Source organism: Coregonus lavaretus, assembly GCF_964263955.1.
Source record: "Coregonus lavaretus genome assembly, chromosome: 39".
Taxonomy (NCBI): domain Eukaryota; kingdom Metazoa; phylum Chordata; class Actinopteri; order Salmoniformes; family Salmonidae; genus Coregonus; species Coregonus lavaretus.
In genome coordinates, this window is record NC_140026.1 from 7,135,286 (window position 1) to 7,160,903 (window position 25,618).

General features: G+C 45.8%; 1 protein-coding gene across 1 annotated transcript in view; it reads left to right on the forward strand.

The window, feature by feature from the left end:
* The window catches only part of LOC311112675 (galactose-3-O-sulfotransferase 4-like), a gene marked incomplete at both ends in the record, with an annotated part of 32,880 nt that extends 10,655 nt beyond the window's left edge, over positions 1-22,225 (forward strand). The window contains 6 exon segments of the mRNA XM_084155809.1: positions 15,888-16,013; positions 19,130-19,280; positions 19,401-19,547; positions 20,596-20,716; positions 21,308-22,035; positions 22,037-22,225. Coding sequence (XP_084011935.1) covers positions 15,888-16,013; positions 19,130-19,280; positions 19,401-19,547; positions 20,596-20,716; positions 21,308-22,035; positions 22,037-22,225 — 1,462 coding nt within the window.
* Between the last annotated feature and the right edge of the window lie 3,393 nt (positions 22,226-25,618).

The window sequence follows — 25,618 nt, forward strand, 5'->3', positions numbered from 1 at the left end:
GCTAACGTTGCCATGAAAGGAAGTTAGGCTAGCGAGCAAGCATTTTAGCCAGGTAACCTAGGACACGAAAAATATAAGCGTTTTAGAGTGATAGTCATAGACAGTTTTGTCAACATGAAAGAGAGGAGGATGGCATTGGCGTTTCTGTACAAGTAGGGTGAATCAACATGTTTTTTTCTATTTGCACGAACGCACGCACACACACACACACAGGTTATAGAGCAAACAATGCAATTATCAGAACACATAAGTTGTAATATGGCTTTTTTTCTGGCTTGGCCTCCACAGGGATTTTACCAATGCATTATTACTGGTTATTAGTGGGCCTGTCTAACTACACCACCGGTCAAAAGTTTTAGAACACCTACTCATTCAAGGGTTTATCTTTATTTTTGCTATTTTCTACATTGTAGAATAATAGTGAAGACATTCAAACTATGAAATAATACATATGGAATAATCTAGTATCCAGAAAAGTGTTAAACAAATCAAAATATATTTTATATTTGAGATTCTTCAAATAGCCACCCTTTGCCTTGATGACAGCTTTGCACACTCATGAAACTGAGGAGTATTTCTGTCTGTAATAAAGCCCTTATGTGGGGAAATATTCATTCTGATTGGCTGATCCTGGCTCCCCAGTGGGTTGGCCTGGCTCCCAAGAGGGTGGGCCTATGCCCTCCCAGGCCCACCCATGGCTGCGCCCCTGCCTAGTCATGTGAAATCCATAGATTAGGGCCTAACGAATTTCAATTGACTGATTTCCTTGTATGAACTGTAACTCAGTAAAATCTTTGAAATTGTTGCATGTAGCGTTTATATTTTGGTTCAGTATAGTTTTTTAAATTTATTATCTGGCTATTAATAGGATTCATGGAATAAAATGGGCCAGTGTGTTAGAAATGCCAGAACCGATTTCTAATCCCAGTCTGCCCCTGTTGCTATAGGATACCCCTCACGTCTCCTGCTCTGCGCGTTCTGTCATGCATGATCCGAGCAAACGAACAGAGGCTAGATCCATGACGTCAGAGCATGACGGACTCACAGGGCAGTGGGCAGAGCAATCTCTCTCTCTCTCTCTGTGATGACTTGTTTGTGTGACTCCCTCGCCTCTCATCACACAACATAAAGCATACCACTCTCTCTCCCCGTCCAAACAAGTTTTATGGCGGAGCGCTGAAGCACTTTGAGGTCGCTGGCATGTAGGCCTAGTACTGACAATAATACCCGTTTTACTATATCTCTCGATGGCTTGATTATTTTGTAGCCTATCGTCGGTAAAGGCACGGCCAGGGCTCAAGCCTTCGAGATGCACAGTGGCTGCTGCTGCCACCAACCACTGCACTACAACACGGACACCGCCACCGGTCCGGTTCTATCATGGTTTTCAAATGGAGAGCGAGGTAAGAACACCGGGTTTATGTTCGGTCGGGACTGGGGCATGCATTGGCGGCGGGAGGACAAGTGAGGTTGAGAACGATCGATAGGGCTCTGAATTTCTGATTGAAACCGAAGCTGAGATGATACACAGCAGCTGTGGTCCGTGCAGACAGGATCTGAAAGGAGAGGAGCCTTTGCCTTACCAAACAAAGGCCCCCCTTTCGTTCGTTCGGGAATGTATCTTGCTTATACCCTTCATTGCGTTATATAATTTATGTTCGCGTCTCGAAATATAGACTAACTTCGCCTCGCGGTACGCTGCCTTGCTTGTAGTAAGTCGAATCATCATACTTGTGTGACAAAATCAAATCCGTGCTTTGGAAGACACTATTTATGATTCGGGTATGTTGTAGGCTATCTAGCAAGATTAATTTGCAATCAATGCTGCTATTCTTGTGTAATTGCTAGCTTCGTCTTTCAGGCCTAAAATCTTGGTTCTTGATTGAACGTCTGGGCACATTTAAGTATATTTCCCCCCTTTATCTCAGTTTTTATCATTATTTGATTATAGCAATAAATCCGTGTATTGTAGCACTTAGCGAGGCGTGGGTGGTTATACATACGGTGACATAAACATTACAGTGGGACAGTAGGCTAGAACTGTAGAAGGCTATCTAGCAGTACAATTACTGTTATTGTTGTGGCATTTGTTTAAATTCTTCATGCAAAACATCCAGTGGTGAACAGTGAGTCTTCCATTGATAAAATTACAGTACCACTAAACCAGGGATGGGCATTAGAGTTAATTTCGTGCAATTCTACACATTTTGCCATGGGGCATAGAGGAAAATGTACCGTTTTACAGCAAATTTCCTGTCATTATACAACATTTTCCATAAGGTGGAGAGAAATGTTTGCAGGTTTTAATGATATCTGAGTGAGACTGAAAATCAATTGGGGCGGGTAATTCGACCATGATTACTTAGTTTAGATTTTTATTTATTTTTATTTCACCTTTATTTAACCAGGTAAACCAGTTGAGAACAAGTTCTCATTTACAACTGCGACCTGGCCAAGATAAAGCATAGCAGTGCGATAAAAACAAACACAGAGTTACATATGGGGTAAAACAAAACAAAGTCAAAAATACAACAGAAATACATATAATATACAGTGTGCAAATTTAGCAAGTTATGGAGGTAGGCAATAAAATAGGCTATAGTGCAAAATAATTACAATTAGTATTAACACTGGAATGATAGATGTGCAAGAGATGATGTGCAAATAGAGATACTGGGGTACAAATAAGCAAAATAGATAACAATATAGGGATGAGATAGTTGGGCGGGCTAATTTCAGATGGGCTGTGTACAGGTGCAGTGATCGGTAAGGTGCTCTGACAACTGATGCTTAAAGTTAGTGAGGGAGATAAGTGTCTCCAGCTTCAGAGATTTTTGCAATTTGTTCCAGTCATTGGCAGCAGAGAACTGGAAGGAATTGCGGCCAAAGGAGGTGTTGGCTTTGGGGATGACCAGTGAGATATACCCGCTGGAGCGCAGACTACGGGTGGGTGTTGCTATGGTGACCAATGAGCTAAGATAAGGCGGGGATTTGCCTAGCAGTGATTTATAGATGGCCTGGAGCCAGTGGGTTTGGCGACGAATATGTAGTGAGGACCAGCCAACAAGAGCGTACAGGTCACAGTGGTGGGTATTATATGGGGCTTTGGAGACAAAACGGATGGCACTGTGATAGACTACATCCAATTTGCTGAGTAGAGTGTTGGAGGCTATTTTGTAAATGACATCGCCGAAGTCAAGGATCGGTAGGATAGTCAGTTTTACGAGGGCATGTTTGGCAGCATGAGTGAAGGAGGCTTTGTTGCGAAATAGGAAACCGATTCTAGATTTAACTTTGGATTGGAGATTCTTAATGTGAGTCTGGAAGGAGAGTTTACAGTCTATCCAGACACCTAGGTATTTGTAGTTGTCCACATACTCTAGGTCAGACCCGTCGAGAGTAGTGATTCTAGTCGGGTGGGCGGGTGCAAGCAGCGTTCGGTTGAAGAGCATGCATTTAGTTTTACTAGTGTTTAAGAGCAGTTGGAGGCTACTGAAGGAGTGTTGTATGGAATTGAAGCTCGTTTGGAGGTTTGTTAACACAGTGTCCAATGAAGGGCCAGATGTATACAAAATGGTGTCGTCTGCGTAGAGGTGGATCTGAGAGTCACCAGCAGCAAGAGCGACGTCATTGATATACACAGAGAAAAGAGTCGGCCCAAGAATTGAACCCTGTGGCACCCCCATAGAGACTGCCATAGGTCCAGACAACAGGCCCTCCGATTTGACACATTGAACTCTATCTGAGAAGTAGTTGGTGAACCAGGCGAGGCAGTCATTTGAGAAACCAAGGCTATTTAGTCTGCCAATAAGAATGCGGTGGTTGACAGAGTCGAAAGCCTTGGCCAGGTCAATGAAAACGGCTGCACAGTACTGTCTATTATCGATCGCGGTTATAATATCGTTTAGGACCTTGAGCGTGGCTGAAGTGCACCCATGACCAGCTCGGAAACCGGATTGCATAGCGGAGAAGGTACGGTGGGATTCGAAATGGTCGGTGATCTGTTTGTTGACTTGGCTTTCAAAAACTTTTGAAAGGCAGGGCAGGATGGATATGGGTCTGTAACAGTTTGGATCTAGAGTGTCACCCCCTTTGAAGAGGGGGATGACCGCGGCAGCTTTCCAATCTCTGGGGATCTCAGACGTTACGAAAGAGAGGTTGAACAGGCTAGTAATAGGGGTTGCGACAATTTCGGCGGCTAGTTTTAGAAAGAAAGGGTCCAGATTGTCTAGCCCAGATGATTTGTAGGGGTCCAGATTTTGCAGCTCTTTTAGAACATCAGCTGTCTGGATTTGTGTGAAGGAGAAGCGGTGGGGGCATGGGCAAGTTGCAGCGGAGGGTGCAGAGCTGGTGGCCGGGGTAGTGGTAGCCAGGTGGAAAGCATGGCCAGCCGTAGCAAAATGCTTGTTGAAATACTAGATTATTGTAGATTTATCGGTGGTGATAGTGTTTCCTAGCCTCAGTGCAGTGGGCAGCTGGGAGGAAGTGCTCTTATTTTCCATGGACTTTACAGTGTCCCAAAACTTTTTGGAGTTAGTGCTACAGGATGCAAATTTCTGTTTGAAAAAGTTAGCCTTTGCTTTCCTAACTGCTTGTGTATATTGGTTCCTAACTTCCCTGAAAAGTTGCATATCGCGGGGGCTATTTGATGCTAATGCAGTACGCCACAGGATGTTTTTGTGCTGGTCAAGGGCAGTCAAATCTGAGGAGAACCAGGGGCTATATCTGTTCTTAGTTCTGTATTTTTTGAATGGGGCATGTCTATTTAAGATTGAGAGGAAATTACTTTTAAAGAACAACCAGGCATCCAGATAGCTGGCCGCTAGACTAATATACCAATCTAAAAAATGTTAGCTGACATGGTCTAATTGAGTGACTATCAGTGACTGATATAAGAAGAGAAGAACTGCTGATGCACAACCAAATGTCTAAATTGCACCTTGTGTAGTCTACTGTTCTAACTTGCAACAGTAAATTGAGAGCCCGACTGAGTACTTTTGTCTACTCCCACGATTTTGCAAGCCCTGTAGTCCTGACAAATTGTCATTCACTGCTCTGTTTACATACACTGTTTTCCGTGTCTACAGAGAACAACGTCAGACTCAGTGTACTGTACTAGCTGAATTATACTGGTGCTTCTCGCTGGTCATCACAACCCTCATGTCATATTTGTTTGGTGAACCATACAACTCTGCCTCTCTCCCCTTATCTCTCTCCCGGCTCTCACAAGCCCTCTTTCTTTTCTCCATATGTATCTGTCCTTTCTCTCAATTCAATTCAATTTTCAATTTAAGGGCTTTATTGGCATGGGAAACCTATGTTAACATTGCCAAAGCAAGTGAAGTAGATAGTAAACAAAAGTGAAATAAACAAATATTAACAGTAAACATTACACTCAGAAGTTCCAAAAGAATAAAGACATTTCAAATGTCTCTTATTTTTTAATTTGAGGGAAATATGTGTCTCTAAGGTCATACATTTGGCAGGAAGTTAGGAAGTGCAGCTCCGTTTCCACCTAATTTTGTGGGCAGTGTGCACATAGCCTGTCTTCTCTTGAGAGCCAGGTGTGCCTATGGCAGCCTTTCTCAATAGCAAGGCTATGCTCACTGAGTCTGTACATAGTCAAAGATTTCCTTAATTTTGGGTCAGTCACAGTGGTCAGGTATTCTGCCACTGTGTACTCTCTGTTTAGGGCCAAATAGCATTCTAGTTTGCTCTGTTTTTTGTAAATTCTTTGTACATTTGTAAAGTAATTATCTTTTTGTTTTCTCATGATTTGGTTGGGTCTAATTCTGTTGTTGTTGTCCTGGGGCTCTGTGGGGCCTGTTTGTGTTTGTGAACAGAGCCCCAGGACCAGCTTACTTAGGGGGCTATTCTCCAGGTTCATTTCTCTGTATGTGATGGCTTTGTTATGGAAGGTTTGGTAATCGCTTCCTTTTGGTGGTTGTAGAATTTAACAGCTCTTTTCAGGATTTTGATAATTAGCGGGTATTGGCCTAATTCTGCTCTGCATGCATTATTTGGTGTTTTACGTTTTAGACTGAGGATATTTTTGCAGAATTCTGCATGCAGAGTCTCAATTTGGTGTTTTGTTGAATTCTTGGTTGGTGAGCGGACACCAGACCTCGCAACCATAAAGGGCAATGTGTTCTATAACTGAATCCTCCCTCTCTCTCTCTCAATTCAATTCAATTCAATTTAAGGGCTTTATTGGCATGGGAAACGTGTGTTAACATTGCCAAAACAAGTGAAGTAGATAGTAAACAATAAATATTAACAGTAAACATTACACTCAGAAGTTTCAAAAGAATAAAGACATTTCAAATGTCATATTATGTATATATACAGTGTTGTAACAATGTGCAAATAGTTAAAGTACAAATGGGGAAATAAATAAACATAAATATGGGTTGTATTTACAATGGTGTTTGTTCTTCACTGGTTGCCCTTTTCTTGTGGCAACAGGTCACAAATCTTGCAGCTGTGATGGCACACTGTGGTTTTTCACCCAGTAGATAAGGGAGTTTATCAAAATTGGGTTTGTTTTTGAATTCTTTGTGGATCGCTGTAATCTGAGGGAAATATGTGTCTCTAATATGGTCATACATTTGGCAGGAGGTTAGGAAGTGCAGCTCAGTTTCCACCTCATTTTGTGGGCAGTGTGCACATAGCCTGTCTTCTCTTGAGAGCCAGGTCTGCCTACGGCGGCCTTTCTCAATAGCAAGGCTATGCTCACTGAGTCTGTACATAGTCAAAGCTTTCCTTAAGTTTGGGTCAGTCACAGTGGTCAGGTATTCTGCCACTGTGTACTCTCTGTTTAGGGCCAAAAAGCATTCTAGTTTGCTCTGTTTTTTGTCTCTGTCTGTGTCTCTGTGTGTGCATATATGCTGGGAGTTTTTTGGTGTGGAGGGCTTGTCCTAACTTGTTTCTTTCCTTGGTTTTTCCTTTCAATTTCTCTTTTCTATGGTGGAGGGTTAATGTTGTTTTAGTGGTACCCACTGTTTTTATTTTCAAAGTTAGGGAGGAAGAGGACAGAGGTTTAGTTTCCTGGGGTTTTGAACGGTGTGGTGTGAGCGATGGCTTCGCAGCCTAGCGCGGAGGAGACGCTGTCGTTATGGCATGGATTCAGGTGTTTTCCTGAGAATGGAATTAAGGTGGAGGAGGTTCTGCTTGCGGTCGGCGAACAGGTAGGAGCTGATTCTGAATAACAATGAGCAACAGTTAAATGTGCACTTTAAAGTGAGGCATGGGGAGAGGCGCTACGCAGGTTTTGCCAGCACAGATAGTCTACGGTGCTTTGAGTGTGGGGATTTGGGGCATAAGAGCTTTGCGTGCACACATAAAGGCCGTAGACAAGGTGAGGGTTCAAGCACCAGTGGGGGAAATCGAGGTCAACGTGCAGGGGGCCATGAGACACAGGCAGCAGAGGCTGGGCCTAGTCATGCTACAGATGGTGGGGTAGATAAGACTGGGTCTAGTCATGCTATAGATGGTGGTGTAGGTGAGGCTGGGTCTAGTCATGCTACAGGTGGTGGTGTAGATGAGGTTGGGCCTAGTCATGCTATAGATGGTGGTGTAGATGAGGCTGGGTCTAGTCATGCGATAGGTGGTGGTGTAGATGAGGCTGGGTCTAGTCATGCTACAGGTGGTGGTGTAGATGAGGTTGGGCCTAGTCATGCTATAGATGGTGGTGTAGATGAGGCTGGGTCTAGTCATGCGATAGGTGGTGGTGTAGATGAGGCTGGGTCTAGTCATGCTATAGATGGTGGTGTAGATGAGGTTGGGCCTAGTCAGGTTATGGATGGTGGTGTAGATGAGGCTGGGTCTAGTCATGCTATAGATGGTGGTGTAGATGAGGCTGGGTCTAGTCAGGTTATGGATGGTGGTGTAGATGAGGTTGGGCCTAGTCATGCTACAGATGGTGGTGTAGATGAGGTTGGGCCTAGTCGTGTTATGGATGGTGGTGTAGATGAGGCTGGGTCTAGTCATGCTATAGATGGTGGTGTAGATGAGGCTGGGTCTAGTCATGCTATAGATGGTGGTGTAGATGAGGTTGGGCCTAGTCATGCTATAGGTGGTGGTGCAGATGAGGCTGGGTCTAGTCATGTTATGGAGGGTGGGGTAGATGAGGCCTGGTGGAAAGGGGCAAGTGTGCTGAGCCATGGGACAAATGTTAGTGCAGGGGTGGCAGTCCTTTTTGTACCGGGTCTGTCTGTAAAAATCTGCTCCTCAAAAGAGGTGTGTTGGGGTAGACTGCTTGTAGTAAAAGCAGAAATTAACAACAGGGGTTTTGTCTTTATAAATATGTATGCGCCTAACACAGGGAGAGAGAGGGGGCTTCTATTTGGGTGTCTTAGACAGGAACTCTCACAGATATCGCCTGAGGAGACGCTGGTGGTCGGCAGGGACTGGAACTGTACAATGGATTTTACGAAAGACAGAAATGGGGAGGAGCCTCATTCAGGTTCAGTGGGGGTGTTAAGGGACATTATTAATCAGTTTGACCTAGTGGATGTTTGGAGAACTAGACATCCCAACACAAGGCAGTATACATGGGTGAAGGTCTTTGGGGCTAGGGTGAGTGCAGCCCGGCTTGATCAATTGTACATGTCCAGGAATCAGAGCAATAGGCTGTTGGGCGCTACTATTCTCCCAGTAGGTTTTTCAGATCATCACATAACCATGGCTCGGCTGTCTATTTCACCAGGGCCTCGGCAGGCATCCTATTGGAAGTTTAATGTAAAGCTCTTACAAGATGCCACTTTTTGCTCAGGTTTCCAGACTTTTTGGGAAAGGTGGGGGCAGCGAAAAGAGGAGTATGAGTCTCTGAGTCAATGGTGGGATGTGGGAAAAGTCCAAATTCGGCTTTTCTGCCAACAGTATACAGCTCTCTCATCCTCAGAGGCTAGGAGAGTATTGGGGGAACTCGAGCGTAGTATTAGTGAGATGGAGGTAGAGCTGGTGGGGCAAGGCAATGTAGGCCTCCAGGCTAATTTAGCTGAACTACGTAGGGACCTTGGCAGTTTTTTCCAGGTTAAAGCATAGGGAGCACTTGTAAGAGCTAAGTTCTCCATGCTCAAGGAGATGGATGCTCCCAGCTCCTTCTTCTTTGGTTTGGAAAGACAGAGCGGTGAAGCCAAGGGTATGCATTGTCTTCGGCTTTCGGATGGGCGGGTGACCTCTGTGGTGGGGGAGATGCGGGAGCGGACTGTGGAGTTTTATACAGAGTTGTATAAGGCAGAACTGTGTGATCCTATGTGTGCTCAGGTTTTGTTTGCCGAACTCCCTAAGCTCTCTCTGGTAAAAAGGGATGAAATGGACATTCCCCTGTTGTCCCATGAACTGGCAGAGGCCGTAACCCAGATGTCCCCCGGCCGTGCACCGGGGGTCGATGGACTCCCATTGGAGTTTTATAAAAAATTCTGGGGAATAATTGGACTGGACTTCTTTTGCGTGTTGCGTGAGTGCATCGGGGTAGGAGAGTTGCCGATGAGCTGCCGGAGGGCGGCTCTGACTCTCCTGCCCAAAAAAGTGGACTTGTGTGAACTTAAGAACTGGAGGCCTGTGGCATTGCTCTGTGCGGACTGCAAGATATTTGCCAAGGTCCTCACTAACAGACTGAAGTCCCATCTGGACTCTATAGTACACAAGGACCAGACATATTGTGTACCAGGACGCTCAATCACAGACAACTTGTTCTTTATCAGGGACATGTTGGACTTGTCAAGAGGTTCTAATGTGAACTTTGATCTGGTCTCTTTATATCAAGAGAAGGCTTTTGATAGAGTGGACCATGAGTATCTGTTTAATGTGGTGTTTGGGGAAAGGTTTTTGGCCTATGTGAAGATGTTGTATGCTGGGGCATCATGTATGGTTAAGGTGGGAGGGGGGCTCAGTAGGCCAGTCTGGGTAAGGCGGGGCATTAGAGGGCATCCTTGTCTATCAGGGAAGTTATATACACTAGCCATTGAGCCTTTTTTGGGTGGTCAGGATATGCAGGCACTAGAGAATAGTCTGAAGGTGTACGAGGGAGCTTTGTCAGCTAAGGCAAACTGGGGCAAGAGCAAAGCTCTGTTATGTGGGGCATGGGGGGATAGGGCCCCTCCTCTGCTTCCAGGGGGTTTGCAGTGGGGTTGTGAAGGGCTTAACATTTTGGTGGTGTACCTGGGCTTGGAGAGGTGGGTCAGGAAGAACTGGGAGGGGCTGTCACAGGCAGTGGTGTCAAGACTGGCCAGGTGGAGGTGGCTCCTGTCCCAAGTGTCATATAGAGGGAGGGTGCTGATAATCAACAACCTGGTGGCATCTTCCCTGTGGCATAAACTGGCTGTCCTCAACCCCCCCGCCGGGCTGCTCGCAGACCTGCAACGCAAGCTGGTGGATTTTTTCTGGTCGGGCCATCACTGGCTGAGGGCGGCAGTGTTGTATATGTCCGTAAATGAAGGAGGACAGGGCCTGGTGGAACTGGAAAGCAGGGTGGCTGCATTCCGACTAAAGGCGGCGCGGAGACTGCTGTACCATTTTTAAAAAAAAATTTATTTCACCTTTATTTAACCAGGTAAACCAGTTGAGAACAAGTTCTCATTTACAACTGCGACCTGGCCAAGATAAAGCAAAGCAGTGCGATAAAAACAACAACACAGAGTTACATATGGGGTAAAACAAAACAAAGTCAAAAATACAACAGAAATACATATAATATACAGTGTGTGCAAATTTAGCAAGTTATGGAGGTAAGGCAATAAAATAGGCTATAGTGCAAAATAATTACAATTAGTATTAACACTGGAATGATAGATGTGCAAGAGATGATGTGCAAATAGAGATACTGGGGTACAAATGAGCAAAATAAATAACAATATAGGGATGAGGTAGTTGGGCGGGCTAATTTCAGATGGGCTGTGTACAGGTGCAGTGATCGGTAAGGTGCTCTGACAACTGATGCTTAAAGTTAGTGAGGGAGATAAGTGTCTCCAGCTTCAGAGATTTTTGCAATTTGTTCCAGTCATTGGCAGCAGAGAACTGGAAGGAATTGCGGCCAAAGGAAGTGTTTGCTTTGGGGATGACCAGTGAGATATACCTGCTGGAGCGCAGACTACGGGTGGGTGTTGCTATGGTGACCAATGAGCTAAGATAAGGCGGGGATTTGCCTAGCAGTGATTTATAGATGGCCTGGAGCCAGTGGGTTTGGCGACGAATATGTAGTGAGGACCAGCCAACAAGAGCGTACAGGTCACAGTGGTGGGTATTATATGGGGCTTTGGAGACAAAACGGATGGCTCTGTGATAGACTACATCCAATTTGCTGAGTAGAGTGTTGGAGGCTATTTTGTAAATGACATCGCCGAAGTCAAGGATCGGTAGGATAGTCAGTTTTACGAGGGCATGTTTGGCAGCATGAGTGAAGGAGGCTTTGTTGCGAAATAGGAAACCGATTCTAGATTTAACTTTGGATTGGAGATTCTTAATGTGAGTCTGGAAGGAGAGTTTACAGTCTAACCAGACACCTAGATATTTGTAGTTGTCCACATACTCTAGGTCAGACCCGTCGAGAGTAGTGATTCTAGTCGGGTGGGCGGGTGCAAGCAGTGTTCGGTTGAAGAGCATGCATTTAGTTTTACTAGTGTTTAAGAGCAGTTGGAGGCTACTGAAGGAGTGTTGTATGGAATTGAAGCTCGTTTGGAGGTTTGTTAACACGGTGTCCAATGAAGGGCCAGATGTATACAAAATGGTGTCGTCTGCGTAGAGGTGGATCTGAGAGTCACCAGCAGCAAGAGCGACGTCATTGATATACACAGAGAAAAGAGTCGGCCCAAGAATTGAACCCTGTGGCACCCCCATAGAGACTGCCATAGGTCCAGACAACAGGCCCTCCGATTTGACACATTGAACTCTATCTGAGAAGTAGTTGGTGAACCAGGCGAGGCAGTCATTTGAGAAACCAAGGCTATTTAGTCTGCCAATAAGAATGCGGTGGTTGACAGAGTCGAAAGCCAGGTCAATGAAAACGGCTGCACAGTACTGTCTATTATCGATCGCGGTTATAATATAGTTTAGGACCTTGAGCGTGGCTGAAGTGCACGCATGACCAGCTCGGAAACCGGATTGCATAGCGGAGAAGGTACGGTGGGATTCGAAATGGTCGGTGATCTGTTTGTTGACTTGGCTTTCAAAAACTTTTGAAAGGCAGGGCAGGATGGATATGGGTCTGTAACAGTTTGGATCTAGAGTGTCACCCCCTTTGAAGAGGGGGATGACCGCGGCAGCTTTCCAATCTCTGGGGATCTCAGACGTTACGAAAGAGAGGTTGAACAGACTAGTAATAGGGGTTGCGACAATTTCGGCGGCTAGTTTTAGAAAGAAAGGGTCCAGATTGTCTAGCCCAGATGATTTGTAGGGGTCCAGATTTTGCAGCTCTTTTAGAACATCAGCTGTCTGGATTTGTGTGAAGGAGAAGCGGGGGGGGCATGGGCAAGTTGCAGCGGAGGGTGCAGAGCTGGTGGCCGGGGTAGTGGTAGCCAGGTGGAAAGCATGGCCAGCCGTAGCAAAATGCTTGTTGAAATTCTCGATTATTGTAGATTTATCGGTGGTGATAGTGTTTCCTAGCCTCAGTGCAGTGGGCAGCTGGGAGGAAGTGCTCTTATTTTTCATGGACTTTACAGTGTCCCAAAACTTTTTGGAGTTAATGCTACAGGATGCAAATTTCTGTTTGAAAAAGTTAGCCTTTGCTTTCCTAACTGCTTGTGTATATTGGTTCCTAACTTCCCTGAAAAGTTGCAAATCGCGGGGGCTATTTGATGCTAATGCAGTACGCCACAGGATGTTTTTGTGCTGGTCAAGGGCAGTCAAGTCTGAGGAGAACCAGGGGCTATATCTGTTCTTAGTTCTGTATTTTTTGAATGGGGCATGTCTATTTAAGATTGAGAGGAAATTACTTTTAAAGAACAACCAGGCATACTCTACTGACGGAATGAGATCTATATCCATCCAGGATACCTGGGCCAGGTCAATTAGGAAGGCCTGCTCGCTGAAGTGTTTTTGGGAGCGTTTGACAGTGATGAGGGGTGGTCGTTTGACCGCGGACCCGTTACGGACGCAGGCAATAAGGCAGTGATCGCTGAGATCCTGGTTGAAGACAGCGGAGGTGTATTTAGAGGGTAAGTTAGTCAGGATGATATCTATGAGGGTACCCATGTTTACGGATTTAGGGTTGTACCTGGTAGGTTCGTTGATAATTTGTGTGAGATTGAGGGCATCTAGTTTAGATTGTAGGATGGCCGGGGTGTTAAGCATATCCCAATTTAGGTCACCAAGCAGTACGAACTCTGAGGATAGATGGGGGGCAATCAATTCACATATGGTGTCCAGGGCACAGCTGGGGGCTGAGGGGGGTCTGTAGCAAGCGGCAACAGTGAGAGATTTATTTCTGGAAAGGTGGATTTTTAGAAGTAGAAGCTCAAACTGTTTGGGCACAGACCTGGATAGTATGATAGAGCTCTGCAGGCTATCTCTACAGTAGATTGCAACTCCACCCCCTTTGGCAGTTCTATCTAGACGGAAAATGTTATAGTTGGGGATGGAAATGTCAGAATTTTTGGTGGCCTTCCTAAGCCAGGATTCAGACACTGCTAGAACATCAGGGTTGGCGGAGTGTGCTAACGCAGTGAATAACTCAAACTTAGGAAGGAGGCTTCTGATATTTATGTGCAGAAAACCAAGACTTTTACGGTTACAGAAGTCAACAAATGATAGCTCCTGGGGAGTAGGAGTGATACTGGGGGCTGCAGGGCCTGGGTTAGCCTCTACATCACCAGAGGAACAGAGGAGGACTAGAATAAGGATACGACTAAAGGCTTTAAGAACTAGTCTTCTAGTGCGTTGGGTACATAGAATAAAGGGGGCAGTTCTCCGGGCGTTGTAGAAAAGATTCAGGGCATTATGTACAGAAAAGGATATGGAAGGATATGAGTACAGTTCATGTAACCCTAAGCGTTGGGTAACAATGAAGGAGATAGCGTCATTGGAGGCACCGATTGAGCCTGTCTCGGCGTGTATGGGGGGTGGAACAAAGGAACTATATGAGGCAGTTTGAGAGGGACTAGAGGTTCTACAGTGAAATTGTATAATAAGAACTAACCCAAACAGCAATAGGCAAGGCATAATTGACATGGGAGAGGCATAAAGCAGTCACAGGTGTTATTAGAGAGAGCTAAGACACAACTGGAAATAGCGATAACGTTTGGGCTAAGACTAAACAGAATAAACAGGACAGGACCATACTGATGTCGGATGGAGGGAACCAGCATGCGCGCTGCTGAGGAGAGCAGGCGGATTAGGGTTGGACCGGCAGCTATTCCTCATGAGGCTGGAGGGGCTGAGTACAGCAGGTCTCTCTGATTTTTACTCTGCGGTGCTGAGGGCCTGGCAGCTACTAAGGCCCACACGAGAAGGGGGTGTGGAGCCTGGGCTGTGGGTGTGGGAGGAGCCTATCTTCCACAACCCAGCCATCCTTTTGAGATCGGTTCAGTCGGCCACCCTGAAGAGGCGACTGATGGCAGCGGGATTACTAGGGCTGGGTGACCTGCGACTGCTGGGAGAGGAGGGGTGGAAAACCCCAGAATCCTAGCACAACAAACAGGCCTAACATCTCTTAGGCTGCTGGAGAGATTCCTGGGGGAAGTCCAGGAGGCACTGTCTGAGCCGGTAAAGGGGGTGTTTGAGCGGCCAAAGGGGGAGGGGCCACCAATGTTTCCGCCACTGCACGTGACGGCAAAGACTGGGGACTGGCAAGGGGGTCTGGAGGACTTGTTAGCTTTTAACACTCCGAGCCTGGGGGAGTTTGAAGGGGTGGGAGGTAAAGCCCTATACAACCTCTGTATTAAGGTAAGGAACATCAGGAGCCTAACAGGAGTGAAGGCACGTCAGTGGCAGGGGGCATGTGGGGCGGAGAGTATGGTGGGTTTTAGATGGAGGGGGCTCTACAAACTCCCAGTACCAAAGAGGTCAGGGGACCTCCAGTGGAGGGTTTTACATGGAGCCCTAGCCACTAACAGCTGGTTGGCACGGGTTGAACTCGGAGTCGGACAGGGGTGTCCTTTCTGTGTCATGAGTGAAACTGTGATTCATGTGTTTTCTGTGTGCGCCAGGTTAATGCCTTTAATGTCTCAGTTGGAATGTCTGTGTGAGAGGTTGGGGGTGGGCTTTACTGTCGGGATGTTTATAATGGGGTACAGGTATTCAAATAAGGAAAAGGAAAAATGTGTGTTGTTGAATTTTCTGTTTGCTCAGTCAAAGTTAGCTATTTGGATAACAAGGAGGAACAGGGTCAAAGGTGGGGGGACAACAGACCCTTTACTATTATTTAATGGGATGGTCTCTGCGCGCCTTAGGGTGGAATTTGAGTTTTATAAAATGGTAAAAAGTGTGGAGATGTTTCAAGAGATATGGTGTGTTGGGGGGGCTGTCTGTATAGCTGGGGGAAATGGTCTGGATATATGGTTGTAGAGTTGATGTAGTTTGGGTTATTGTGATGTGTGGTGTTGTTTTTGTATCGTGGGGTAGAGGAAAAGATGAGTATGCAGTACAGGGGATATTGATCATTTTTATTTTTTATTTTAGGGGGAGGGGAGGGGGGTGAGGTTTTAATGAAATGAGGATGTACTATTAAAGAAAGACAAAAAGTCAGTCTCTCTCTCTCCCCCTCTCCCTCCCTCCAGTTGGTAGAGCATGGCGCTTGCAACGCCAGGGTTGTGGGTTCGTTTCCCACGGGGGGCCAGTATGGATAAGAGCGTCTGCTAAATGACTAAAATGTAAATGTAAGGATGCGGCCGGGGCCCATGTGGCTCTGGACCCTGAAATTAAATCATATTTATTTTTCTCTCTCTGTCCAGGAGGATGCGGCTGCGGCTGGGGCTGGGGTGCTATCGGGTGGGGCCCCTGTGGCTCTGGAAGGCCCTGCTGGTGTTCGTGGCCATCGCCTTCGCAGGACAGCTCCTGGGAGTCATCTACAACAAAAGGTTTAGAGGTCACCTAGCCTCTAGCCTGGTCACCTAGCCTCTAGCCTGGTCACCTAGCCTATAGCCTGGTCATCTAGCCTCTAGCCCGGTCACCTAGCCTCTAGCCCGGTCATCTAGCCTCTAGCCTGGTCACCTAGCCTCTAGCCTGGTCACCTAGCCTCTAACCTGGTCACCTAGCCTGGTCACCTAGCCTCTAGCCTGGTCACCTAGCCTGGTCACCTAGCCTCTAGCCTGGTCATCTAGCCTCTAGCCTGGTCATCTAGCCTGGTCATCTAGCCTCTAGCCTGGTCACCTAGCCTCTAGCCTGGTCAACTAGCCTCTAGCCTGATCACTTAGTCTCTAGCCTGATCACTTAGCCTCTAGCCTGATCACCTAGACTCTAGCCTGTTCACCTAGACTCTAGCCTGGTCACCTAGCCTGGTCATATAGCCTCTAGCCTGGTCATATAGCCTCTAGCCTGGTCATATAGCCTCTAGCCTGGTCACCTAGCCTCTAACCTGGTCACCTAGCCTCTAGCCTGATCACCTAGCCTGGTCACCTAGCCTCTAGCCTGGTCACCTAGCCTCTAGCCTGGTCACCTAGCCTCTAGCCTGGTCACCTAGCCTCTAGCCTGGTCACCTAGCCTCTAGACTGGTCACCTAGCCTGGTCATCTAGCCTCTAGCCCGGTCACCTAGCCTCTAGCCCGGTCATCTAGCCTCTAGCCTGGTCACCTAGCCTCTAGCCTGGTCACCTAGCCTCTAGCCTGGTCACCTAGCCTCTAGCCCGGTCATCTAGCCTCTAGCCTGGTCACCTAGCCTCTAGCCTGGTCACCTAGCCTCTAGCCTGGTCACCTAGCCTCTAGCCTGTTCACCTAGACTCTAGCCTGGTCACCTAGCCTGGTCATATAGCCTCTAGCCTGGTCATATAGCCTCTAGCCTGGTCATATAGCCTCTAGCCTGGTCACCTAGCCTCTAACCTGGTCACCTAGCCTCTAGCCTGATCACCTAGCCTGGTCACCTAGCCTCTAGCCTGGTCACCTAGCCTCTAGCCTGGTCACCTAGCCTCTAGCCTGGTCACCTAGCCTCTAGCCTGGTCACCTAGCCTCTAGACTGGTCACCTAGCCTGGTCATCTAGCCTCTAGCCCGGTCACCTAGCCTCTAGCCCGGTCATCTAGCCTCTAGCCTGGTCACCTAGCCTCTAGCCTGGTCACCTAGCCTCTAGCCTGGTCACCTAGCCTCTAGCCCGGTCATCTAGCCTCTAGCCTGGTCACCTAGCCTCTAGCCTGGTCACCTAGCCTCTAGCCTGGTCACCTAGCCTCTAGCCTGGTCACCTAGCCTGGTCACCTAGCCTCTAGCCTGGTCACCTAGCCTGGTCACCTAGCCTCTAGCCTGGTCACCTAGCCTCTAGCCTGATCACCTAGCTTCTAGACTGGTCACCTAGCCTGGTCACCTAGCCTCAAGCCTGGTCACCTAGCCCGGTCCCAGATCAGTTTGTGCTGTCTTGCCAGCTCCTATGGCTGCACCCGTCCTGCAGCTTTTGTTGTTGTTCTACTTCATCACCATCATCATCATCATCTTCATCTATTATTAATCTGTATTATGTTTCTATTTCAATCTGCTCGTCAATAGAAAATAGACTAGAAAAGACCAAGATATAAGACACAGCTCTGTCCTAACTGCCTAAAGTGCTGGTCTAGGATCAGCATTCCCTGTTCCAGTCCTGTCCATAACCAGTAGGAAAATAAATACAACTGGCCTTAGAGCAGTGTGTTGTGGTTCGGTCAACTATCACCTACACCTTTAGCCATTTCCAAATGTCACCTTTCTCTCACAGTACTGTAAGAGTCAGTCTACCTGTAGTTTGAGTCATGTACTATTGACCTCCAGAACCGATGCATTATTCTCTGTTTCTGACCCATATGTTTTTAACAGATTACTTATTTGACACATTGCTATCATCAGCAAAACAATGACAAAGAAAAATATATTGTAGAATTGTAGTTCTCCCCATGTGTATCTAGGGTCCTGGTTCATTAATCACTGTGTGTGTTTACCCATGCTTTCAATACCTTATGTGGGTGCCAGAGGAGGCTGGTGGGAGGAGCTATAGGAGGACGGGCTCATTGTAATGGCTGGGATGGAATTAATGGAACGTTATCAAACACATGGAAACCACATGTTTGCCTCCGGTCCATTAATTCCATTCCAGCCATTACAATGAGCCCGAGTGGTGGGTGCATAGACAGACAACAGGACAGAAGAGAGCAGGACTGGTTTGACTGGATCTCTAGGCTGGCATGCTCTTGATAAGGCTTAGTTATATTGCCTGGGGCTGCATAGATTGACTGTGATTTGATTTATATTATTTCAGTGTCATACACCTTTAGGTTCACAGCCCATATGGGCATACAAGACACTCTTCAACAAATACTTGTGTAGAAAACAACATTACAAAACAGCTTATTAGGATACAAGCTTTAGCTACAGGGCCCTACATTGTGTATTGCTGCTTTGTCAATACAGAACCATTTTTTTGTCATGCCATTAAATTATTTCTGAAATTGAGAAGTTGGGACACACCCTAAAGCTTTAGCTATAGTACCCAGGGGCCGTGGGGCCAGATACTTGGACACTCCCTTCTTAATGTAGGCTGCATACTGCCAACTAACTCAGCCACACACTACTCCAGCGAATAGACACACTTTAATGGAATTTGTTGTTTTGTACACTAGAGAGACAGACATGTTGTTAGTCTTGTAGTTTTTTTTCTTGTTGCTGCTTTTCTCTCTCTCGCTCTGTCCCATTTCTTTCATACTGTCTTTCTCTCTCTCTTCCTCACTTTCACTTTCGATCTCTTTCATTCTTCTCTCTTTCTCTCCACATCTGCCAGTTTTACCTAGGGGTTTTAGCTTCAGCCTTTTTCCTTTTGTGGGGAACTAGTGTCCCTGCTCTCTTTCAGTGGTCCAACTGTTGTTTGGATAAAAGTGTCTGCTAAATTATTACAATCTAACCTGTCTTATTGATATTCAAATGACCGTCACCCTCTGTCTCTGTCCCTCTGTCTCTGTCTCTCTCTCTCTGTCTCTCTCTCTCTGTCCTTCTCCCTTCTCCCACTCTCTCTGTCCCTCTCCCAATAGCCTCCAGCAGGACAGGTTGCGGTCGCTGTTCTCGTCCGATGGCCAGGGCCTGTCTCTGGGCTCCTGTCGGCCCCACAGCCACGTCATGTTCCTGAAGACCCACAAGACAGCCAGCAGCACCGTCCTCAACATTCTCTACCGATACGGAGAGGTACAGACTCCATCTCCACATTCAGAGAGATATTTTCTTGGTTCAAAAGAGCACAGAGCTGTGCAAAAATACTGTAAACCTCATAATAATCTGGCAATTGGATTCTTCTTCTTCTTCTAGGAGAAGGACCTACGCTTCGCCCTGCCTCTGGGGTATCAGTTCGGCTACCCCCTCCCCTTCAACGCCCACAGGGTCAAAGGTTACAGAGGGCCCCGTGTGGCAGAGTTCAGCATCATGGGAAACCACATGCGTTTCAACAAACCAGAGGTACGTTACTTCAGGGGCGTATTCATTGCGTCAATTCTGTTGCAAAACGTGTCTTAAATGGAACAAAACAGGGAGGGACCTACCTGAATTTGTCCAACAGAAACTCTTGTTTTGCTCTGTTTACTTCCGTTTGTTCTTAAACGATTTCCGCAATGAATTCGCCCAAGATGTTCAAATTTTAATGTCTTAAAAACTATAAAAGTATAACATTTTCCAATTTTAATATATTGAGGGTTTTAGTCTCAGATTATCAATGTTATTGTATTTTCCCCCATGTATTCATGTGTATGTTTAGAAATGTATTTTTTAATTCTAGAATTACATGTTGGCATTTTAATTCTTGAGGAAATGAACAAAAGCAAAATCAAATGTTTTAGGACTGTTGTGTGTTAGCAAACATTATAATTTGCATGGAGCAGATGATATATTTTTTAGGTCTGTCAGCTCCCTAATGTTTTGTTATCTACTCATGTCACTGTTGGAAAAGAAAGGACTAAATGTTTTAGTTGTAGGTTAACATTTCAACAGGAGTTAGCTTAGTATCATAACTGAAGAAGGAGTGATACGGTGTGTGTACTGTGTGTGTGTGTTTGTCTCTCTGTGTGTGTACGTTACTTTTGAAAACAGGACAAACCAGAGCTCGTTAAAACAGGTTTGTTAGTTTGAGATGACAGAGCATGCTGACATGCTGTGTGATATGCCATCTCTAGAGCAGCAAAATTCCACTGAAGTGTTATTTTTACATCTTTAAAAATATAAAGAAAACATTTAATTTAGGCCTACTAAAATGTTGGCTATAATGCCACCATGTACCTGATGAAGGCATATCATACTGTAATGAAGACAGGAGTGTGTGACTTATTTATTTTTCATTAGTGAGCACGGCAGCGCCTAACTTCATATGATCCGTTTTATATGTCATGATTTCATTAAAATAACCTCATATCTAACAGTTTGACGATGGCATCCGTCACTCATTTTCTTTCTCCATGACCTTTGACCCCTCTAACCTCTCACCTCTTACCTCTTCTTCTGCGGTCTACTACAGGTAGGGAAGGTGATGCCAGACGACACCTTCTATTTCTCCATCCTTCGTGACCCCGTAGCGCTCGCCGAGTCGTCCTACGCCTACTACAAAGTCGTTGCCCCTGCCTTCAAGAAAGCCAAAGGTACATATCTATCAATCAATCAATATCTTTATTGTCCTAATTGGGAAATCATATTGCACTCAGGGTTAAAAAAACAACATCATACAACAATAATTGCTCACTATATGTCTGCTGCAGAGAGACGAGAAAGCATGAGAAAATGAGCTTTGTTCACTTATGGAAATAAAAGTGCTGAAACATGTTGGCTCACTATTTAAAAAAAGAAGATGGAGAACCAGCTATAGGATGAAAAATACCGGAGTTTTGGCGCAGATACAGCCGACTAGCGCTAGCTAACACTACCTAGCAAAAAAATCGATACTTGGAGTCAGTCAGGGTCAATTCCAGTCAATTCAGAAAGTAGACCAAATTCCAATTCCACATTTTCCTAATTGAAAAGCATTGAAGAGAATTTAAATTGGAATTTCAGTGTACTTCCTGAATTTACTGGAATTGATCCCAACACTGGTAAACATATCGATATAATATCATCCAAAATATGTAATTGTATGGATCCCCCCCCATCACCAATGTATATTGAGTCTGTATGCTATCAAATGAATAGCCTCATTGAGGACATTTAGGTTTTCTAATCTTAATGTAATCTGACAGGCCTGGGAGACTTCGCCGACAACCCCCTGAAGTACTATGACCCCCGTCTCCGTAACAACCACTATGCCCGCAACCTGCTGTCGTTCGACTTCGGCCTGGACCACAACGCCAACTTCTCCACCACGCTGGCGCAACGAGGTGAAGTGGCCATCCGACATGCCTTCAAACTCATACTGGTCTCGGAGTACTTCGACGAATCCATGATCCTGCTCCGCCACGCCCTCTGCTGGCCTCTGGATGCTGTCGTCTCCTTCAGCCTGAACGCCCGGCAGCAAAAGCCCAGCAAAGGCAGCTCCTGGGAGGATAAAGCGGCTGCTGCTCAGCCCCCCGCCATGGCTCTCACAGACAACCAACGCCAGAAGCTCCGGGAGTGGAACGCCCTGGACTGGCACCTCTATCAGGCATTCAACCGCTCCTTCTGGGATGAAGTGGATCGCTTTGGGAGAGCCAGGATGGACCAAGAGGTTGTTCTACTCCAGACCCGCCGGAAGTTGCTGGCTAAGGCTTGCCTGAGGGATGGCGGGAGGCCGGTGGAGGCAAGCCGCATCCGGAACAAGGCCATCAGGCCCTTCCAGAGCGGCTTGGTGAAGATCCTGGGATATGAGCTCCAGCCTGGGCTGGACAACACTACCCGTCAAGCCTGTCTGAGGATGATCAGGCCGGAGATCCAGTATAAAGACCTGCTGGATGCCAGGCAGTTCCGCAGGGCAGCTCCCCCAGCCTGCCCAGGCTTGGGGAGCTTATGTGAGGAAAGACCCCTCCTCCCAACTCAGGACAGGAGAGCTGGGAGTGGGGGGAGGAGGGAGGGCGGGGGAGGAGGAGAGGGACTGGGACGGGAGTCTGTTATCTCGTAATAATAATAATAATAACAACAACAACCAAACATTGGTGCGAGATAGTGGTGAAAAGGGAGCATAAGATCGTTTTCCAGAATTCATTCTAGATAGGGAATGGAAAAGACTAAACCCCGACTGAGCCTGTGTATTCTTACTCAAGCACTTGTTGAGTATTTCTGTTACTCAAGTACTACTGAGTATTACTCAAGTACTCCAAGAGACTCACAGGGATAAAAACCCATTCTCCATCCAACCATGCTGCGCCTCCACTTTACTGTACATTCCCATTTTTCTGGCGCGTCTTATCTCCTTTATGAACGGTTATGACTGGTTATGACTCCTTTATGAACAGTTATGACTGGTTATGACTCCTTTATGAACAGTTATGACTGGTTGACTCCTTTATGACTGGTTATGACTCCTTTATGAATGGTTATGACTGGTTATGACTCCTTTATGACTAGTTATGACTGGTTATGACTCCCTTATGACTGGTTATGACTCCCTTATGTTCATATTGACTTTGTCAGGGTGCACATTATGGGGGAGGCAGGGGGAGCTAAGCTTCCCTGAATGAGACATGAGCTCCTGTAAAGGCACAAAAGTCAAACTTTGGGAGGGGGTCTCTGCATATTGATAATTTGACCTAAACACGCACAGCAAGACGCATCAATCTCACCGCTTCTATGGCTCAGTATGTGTAGGCCATATATCTGATGCTGTCGGGACCAAACATGTATGACTGAGGGGCGGCGTTTCGCTCACTCTGCACCTTTCTCTGGTGAGATACAAGTAACTGCCAAAATAAAGGACACCCCAACATCAAGTGTCTTAAAAGGGCATTGGGCCACCACGAGCCAGAACAGCTTCAATGCGCCTGCCGCCATGGTATAGATTCTACAAGTGTCTGGAACTCTATTGGAGGGATGTGACACCATTCTTCCACGATTTTGTGTTTTGTTGATGGTGGTGGAAAATGCTGTCTCAGGCGCCGCTCCAGAATCTCCCATAAGTGTTCAGTTGGGTTGAGCTCTGGTGACTGAGTCACACACACACTTTAAACCCCCTATGCTCCTTTGAGACAGTCTTTCAAAGTCACTGAGATCTCTTCTTCTAGCCATGGTAGCCAAATTTTTTGGCAACTGGGCATTTTTATACAGACCCTAACCAGGTTGTGATGTTCATTGCTTAATTAACTCAGGAACCACACCTGTGTGGAACCACCTGCTTTCAATATACTTTGTATCCCTCATTTACTCAAGTGTTTCCTTTATTTTGGCAGTTACCTGTAGATTCATTTTGGGAATTGATGGAAAATTATTAAACACTTTTTTTCTTTTTTTCTTTCACATTTTAGGGGAAACATAGCTTCCCTTGGCATCCAAGAATACCCCCACTGTAGAAGGCCTTATGACAATCACCTAATGTCATTACACTGATGCTGTCTGTAGCAGATGTCTCTTTCCATTCATTAAATGGCGCATGCCCAGTGCACTGTTTGGATGAACGTGCACAGCCGCAGGTAGCCTACATTTTGAAGTGATATGTTTGACTGGTTGTGTTCATGCCACATTAAAATGTAATACATCTTTACCGTTAAATTAAAATATCTTTACTATTAGGCCAATATATTTTTTCCTCCCGTAGTGGCTCCCCTGAATGTCATGGGTATAATTCGCACTCTGGACTTTATGAACACTGTGGATGTTTTTCAATGGGACTTGAAATGGAATTGCATTGCATTCAGTGGGCCAACTGTTGTTAAAAAAGTTTGCTTCTCTGCTTGAGATATGGAGGTCCAACTTCTCTTGCACAATCAAAATGTCAGCATTTTCTTTCTTTTTAGAAAAATAACTAGGCTTTTACCTTTTTTTCTTGAACGCTAATGATAAAACAGCAGACAGGCAGCCAGCCATAGCTACTGTACATGCTAGGATAGGGATGGTGTGAACTGCATGTTCTGACTGAGGATGGGAACGGAATCCATCCCTTTGAACGCAGTGTGCCTGGCGTAGAAAATGTAGTCCATATGAAGCAGCGGAGGCTGGTGTGAGGAGGAAAGCTCATAATGGCTGGAATGCAGTGAAAGGAACGGCATCAATCACATGGTTTCCATGTGTTTGATACCGTTCTATTCATTCCATTTCAGCCATTACACAATCAGCCTATAATTTAAAGTGACACCAGCCTCCACTGATACGAAGTCAGCATTGGAGAGCAGTGAATCTCACAATAGGCCTTACTGTGATGTCTTCTGGATGAGGTATAGACGGAAAACCTCTTAAAGGCCCAATGCAGCCGTTTTTATATCAATATCAAATATTTCTGGGTAACAATTAAGTCATAGATTTCCATTAAAAAGGGCAAAAATTGTTTTTTAATGAAAAAATAAATTCTCAAGCAAGAATTTTGCTAGGACTGTTTGGGAGTGGTCTGAGTGGGGAGGGGGAAACTGAAAACTAGCTGTTATTGGCAGAGAGGATTTTAAACTATTTTGTTATTGGTCTATTATCCAATTTATCGCATGGTGATGTTACCATGGAAAGCCCAAACTCCCGCCCATGCAAGCCTGCTGATTAGAATTTCCTGTGTAGATGTTTTTTTTCAACCAGCAACTATCAAGAAATAACACTGATTAAAAAACAAAACTTTTACAGTGTTGGTTTCATCAGCGGTATAAATTAAATAAAACACAGGAAAACAGAATTTTGACTGCACTGGGCCTTTAATGTTAACACATGATACTTTGATAGGGACCGAAGTGTACAGCAGCAATGTACTGTATCTGAACTGAAGCACTGTGGTTGAATGGATAGCAAGTCTGACTATGAACCTTTTTAGTGTGGCTTTTAAGTCTGGCATTTCATACACTGTGGATACAGTATGTATTGTAAGATACACAGTATGTCCCTGGCTCAATGGCAGTATTCAATGCCAGCTATGAGTCCACCCCCTCACACATAGATATTCACATGTGTAGCCTGAGTATGTCTCATGCATACCTTACATACAAGAACACATATGTACATCATATCTTACATAGTGTATACATTTTCACACACACACACACTGTACTCCGTCATGCTTGACAGCGTAAATGTGAATCATGGAAGCTCATTGAAATGCACTCTCACACGTCTCTGTGGCACAGCCAGCCAGCCAGCGCAATTGGTGTCAGGTGACCATGGGGCGCCTATATAAGGTTACGCCATCTGGTGGTGTGGAGGTGTAATGCTAGCCTGATCCCAGATCTAGTTGTACTGTATTAATCAACTCCTATACTGATCTTAGACCAGGCTACAGGATGTTATTATTGGTTGACTATTTATGTATTCATGTCTTTGGCGGAACAAGCTGTGATTTTTGGAGAGACTCTGTGACCAAGTCAGTGAACTTATATTAAGCAATCTACAGTACAGAATTGCTGGCGTCGCAGCATCTTTGAACAGAACAGAATGTACCTGAAGCTTCTTTA